The sequence below is a fragment of the Arachis ipaensis genome, chromosome B05 (genome assembly GCF_000816755.2).
Source record: "Arachis ipaensis cultivar K30076 chromosome B05, Araip1.1, whole genome shotgun sequence".
Lineage (NCBI taxonomy): Eukaryota > Viridiplantae > Streptophyta > Magnoliopsida > Fabales > Fabaceae > Arachis > Arachis ipaensis.
The window spans coordinates 93,116,792-93,122,023 of record NC_029789.2 but is presented as its reverse complement, the minus strand read 5'-3'; the positions used below and the strand labels follow the sequence as shown (position 1 = coordinate 93,122,023).

Here is a 5,232-nt window from a genome sequence, read left to right as displayed (position 1 = left end):
TGTTAAGTACTTTAATTTCAGTTGCTTATTTTCTTTATTTCTTCTAGCACTTAAATTTTCAATTGTTCATTGTATATATTGCCATTCTAACAGAAGCACACTAACTGTTTGATGCTTTGCATCAACCAAACTTGATTTACCCACCCTTTTACCAAAAGGGTGTTCATCTTTGTTTTAGTTTGTGTTTGTGTTGTGTTTGACAGGGAGGAGAGGAGTTGTAACCTCCTACGATTTTAAACTTGAGAGAAAATTTCTAAGATTGAAAAGAGAGGCAATGGCAAGAGAAAAAAGGGTAGTTGGTGAAGAAGAAGAAGAAGAGAATCCAACCCAAAATATAGACGGTGAAACATACAATCATCAAGATGAAGTAGTTGGCAACCATGCTCCTCCACAAGAAAGAAAAGTACTAGGCTCTTCTATCAATCCCAACCCTGGGAACTGTAGGAGCAGCATCTTGAAACCCACCATACATACCAACAACTTTGAGCTCAAACCACATCTAATCACCCTTGTTCAGAACGGCTGCTCATTTGGAGGAAACGCTCAAGAAGTTTCAAATCAACATCTAACCACCTTCCTGAGAATCTATGACATAGTGAAAGATAATGGTGTTCACCCTGACACTTATAGACTGCTTTTGTTCCCCTTTTCTCTTAGGGACAAAGCATCCATGTAGCTATAATCCTTCCCGAAAGAGAGTTTGACAACTTGGGAAGAAGTGGCGAATAATTTCATGGCTAAATTTTACCCTCCCCAAAGAGTTATCAAGTTGAGGACTGAGGTATAAATATTCAGGTAGCAGGATGGAGAAACTCTATGAAGCTTGGGAAAGATATAAAGAGCTAACAAGGAGGTGCCCTCCGGACATGTTTAATGAGTGGGTACAGCTACACATTTTCTATGAAGGACTATCCCAAGAGGCAAAGAAGGCCTTAGATCACTCTTCAGGAGGTTCCCTTAATACTAAGAAGACAATTGAAGAGGCCATAGATATCATAGAAACTGTGGCCAATAATGAGTACTTCTATGCCTCTGATAGAAACCCAAGAAAGGGAGTGATGGAGCTAAACCAGATGGATGCACTGTTGGCTCAAAACAAAGTAATCACAGCTCAATTGGCAGCTTTAACCAAGCAAATAGAGAAGAATCAAGTCTCATCAATCAGCACTCTAACTCCAGTTCAAGAAGGAATTAGTCCAGAAGTTGAATATGATTGGGAGCAGGCCAACTATGTGAACAATGCACCCAGACAACCATATGATCCCAATGCCAAAACCTACAATCGAGGTTGGAAGAACCACCCAAATTTTGGGTGGAGAAACCAACAAAACCATGCCCAAGACCACAAACCATACCACTCCAACCAAAATAACAATCCCAACCATCAATCACGCAATGATAGATCCTACTACAACTTACAAAGTGCCCCCTTCTAATCTAATCAACAATCACACAACAACTATTCTCAAAATATATCATCTCCAACTGCACAAGGTGATGACAGTGACAAATTTGCAAGGTTAGAAGCCATGATTGCAAGGATGGCAGCAGATGTTGCTGAAGTGAAACAAGCATAAATTGACAAAAAGCTAGAAGCATACTAAGAAGATGATAGATCCAATATAAAAAACCAAGGAGCAGCAATCATAAAACTGGAAGCACAATTTAGATACCTATCTAAGCAAATATCCATTTTTACAAATGCATTTTCCAGTGATACCATGACCAATCCAAGAGGGAAATGCAAGGCCATCACATTAAGAAGTGGGAAGGCAGTGAAGGAGGCACCCTCAAGCCACAACTTGCAGGAAGAAGAGGCTTCCAAGAACTTAGAAATCAAAGAGGAAGAAGAGATACATACTACAACTCCACCAAAGGAAGTCATGAAGCCCTATGTGCCAAAAGCACCCTACCCACAAAGGCTAAGAAAAGATAGGAAGGACAGCCAGTTTTCTAGGTTCTTGGAGATCTTCAAGAGGCTTCAAATTAACATACCTTTTGCTGAAGCATTAGAGCAAATACCACTCTATGCTAAGTTTCTAAAGGAGCTCATGACCAAGAAAAGAATCTGGGGAGAGAAGAAAACCGTAGTGCTCACAGAGGAATGTAGTGCCATTATACAAAAGAAGCTTTCCCAAAAGATGAAGGATCCTGGGAGCTTCCAAATCCCATGCATCATAGGAGACATTAGTATTGAGAAAGCATTGTGTGACCTGGGAGCTAGCAGCAACTTTATGCCCTTGGCCATGATGAAGAGAATGAGAATTGAAGAAGCCAAGACAACAAGAATGGCACTTAAACTAGCAAATAGAACATTCAAGTTCCCCCATGGAGTAGTGGAGGACTTGTTCGTTAAGGTGGGAGAATTCATCTTCCCAGCAGATGTTGTAGTGCTTGACATAGAAGAAGAGGCCAATGCATCAATCATACTAGGGAGTCCATTTTTGGCAACAGCTGGAGCTATAATTGATGTATAAAAGGGAGAATTGGTCCTAAGGCTGCATGAAGAAAATATGGTATTCAATATTTTAACTGTCATGAGTTACCCAAAGGAGTCCATTGGAGAGTTATGATGGTAGACACAATGGAGACACTGGTCCAAGGAGTTTTGGAAAAAGATAAACTTGAAAATGCAATGGAGCAAGAGCAACAAACATCATGTAGTGCACCACCACAAGAAAGCATGGATAACCTAATCATGCTAGACAAGGCAAGCAAGGAGAAAGAAGAGGCACCAAAGCTGGAATCAAAGACTCTGCCCCAAGCTTGAAGTATGCTTACTTGGGGAGCAATGACACATATCCAGTAATCATTAACTCAAGCTTGAGTAAGGAACAAGAAGAGGAGCTCATTAAGGTGCTAAAACAACACAAGGATGCCTGATAAACCTATATTTTATGATACATTTTGTGCTTAATTTGAGTGATTTATTCAATCCTTCACCCACATATTCATATTAATTGCATGGTTTTACTTTCCTTTCCTTATTATGTGATGTGTGTGAAAAACATGTTTCCTATGCTTTAAAATCAATTATTTTAATTACCTTTGTTTCCATTCGATGCCGTGATTAGTGTGTTGAGTAGTTTCAGATCTTCTAAGGCAGGAATGACTCATAGGATGGAAAGGAAACATACAAAAAATGGAAGGAAAGCACAAAACGGAGTTTCTAAAGAAACTGCCATCCACGCGATCGCATGGGCGACGCGAACGCATGCCAAGCGCGAATCAACAGCGACGCGGCCGCAGGACTGACGCGACCTCGCACCTTAAGCAAAATACATATGACGCGGTTGCATGACTGACGCGACCGCGTGACAAGAAAAGCTCTGAATGACGCGACCACGTGACCCACGCGGACGCGTGACAGAGGCCACGCACCAGAAATTGCAGAAAACGCTCCCAGCGATTTCTGAAGCCCTTTTAAGCCCAAATCCAAGTCCAGAAGGCATAGACCAGAGGTTATAAAGTGTGGGAATGCATCCATTCAAAGCGAGCTCGCCAATTTAGTTACTTCTCATGATTTAGGTTAGTCTTGAGAGAGGTTCTCTCCTCTCTCTCTTAGGATTTAGGACTTCTCTTAGTTTTAGGAGTGACTCTCAATCCCAGGTTTAATGATCCTTTATTTTAAGCTTCCCTTTTACTTTTATTCATTCCATTACTTTAGTTGATTATTTACTTTGCCATTTAATTTATAAATTCTTCTATGTTCCAGATTATTTGAATTAATGTTATTTGAGGTATTTCAGTTTAATATTTCTTTCTTTTATTTATGCTATTATTGCTTTTACTCTGAAGACATCTTCATTCCAATAGATTTACTCTTCCCTTTTTGGTCTTGGTTAAGAAATCAGTAACTCAGGAGTTATCTTAGCTCAATATAATTGATAACTGTTATCTTTGCTAATTGAACTGAACTTCAATAATCCCAACCTTTTCTTAGGAAATAAATAGGATTCGAAGATCAAGCTAATTAGTCCCTTGACTTTCCCTTTGCTTTAGTAAAGGTTAACTAAGTGGAATTAAGATTCAATCTTCTTTATTATTGAAAAGGGTAACTAATCTGGACTTCCAATTTCTCATCCCTTGCCAAAAGTTTGCTTTACAGTATTTATATATTTTTAATTTCCATTTAAATTATTTGTCATATTTGTTCCTCATTCTTGAAACCCCAAATTTGCAATCTCCATAACCAATAATAATAACATACTTCCCTGCAGTTCCTTGAGAAGACGACCCGAGGTTTGAATACTTCGGTTAATAATTTATTTAGGGGTTTGTTACTTGTGACAACCAAAACATTTGTATGAAAGGACTTTTGAAGGTTTAGAAGCTATACTTGCAATGAGGATTTATCCATAAATTTCTAGACCACGCAAAAGTTCCTCTCATCAAAATGGCGCAGTTGCCGGGGAACTGCTAACGTGTGCCTTATTATTGGTTATTGTAAATATTTTTCTTTTACTTGTTTATTTATTTCTGTTTTTTTTCTTTTTCCTTTTTAATTTTATCTGCTACTATGAACTCTCACCCTTCTCGCTTTGAGTTTAGTTCTAACTTTGTTGAAGGAAATAGAAGTTACAACAGGGATATACATCAAGGTCAGACCAATCAAGGATGGATGGAGCCAAGAGGATCTAATCAACCCTTTAGGCAACAACACCCTCCAAGATATCATGGACAACGACCATTCTACAATGCATACCCAGCTGATAGATATGGTGGACGACCTTGTAACTACCAACAAGCCCCACCCTGTGCCTATAGACCATCCTCTCAACATAACCTCGAACCACCACACTCACAAGCTTCTCTTCACCATTTGCCACCACATGATCCCTATGTACCCCAGTTCTAATCCAATCACTCCCAAGCACCACCACTTCCCCATGTTTCATGTCCAAATCCATCACCCCGAGAATCAGAGGTTCGCCTCAAGGAAACAGTAAATAAACTTCAAACAACTATTCGACAACTGGAGCAAGCAGTAATTCAATTAGCTTCTAGACGTTCGAACATTCAAGGACCAACCACATCCCCATGTAGACAATCTAACGAAGAGCGTAGCATGAAGGAATTACTAGAAACTCCAGTGGACAAGACAGAGAATGAATTCGTACTAGAACAAGTAGAAGGAGCTGTTATTACGCAAGAAGAAGAGTTGGTTGAAGATCTAGGAGACGCTGAACCTCCATGGGAATTCAGAGCTGAAGAGAACTCCATCAAGGACGT

The 5,232-nt window shown here is 39.6% G+C and overlaps 1 protein-coding gene across 1 annotated transcript; it reads left to right on the top strand.

Annotated features, from left to right (window-relative positions):
* Window positions 1,722-2,477, top strand: LOC107640768. The gene has a single exon (XM_016344268.1). It carries the CDS (start codon window positions 1,722-1,724, stop codon window positions 2,475-2,477), a length of 756 nt encoding a protein of 251 aa, XP_016199754.1.

Excerpts from the sequence above, each read along its gene's own strand:
- LOC107640768 (XM_016344268.1), top strand. The coding sequence starts at position 1,722 with ATGACCAATCCAAGAGGGAAATGCAAGGCCATCACATTAAGAAGTGGG.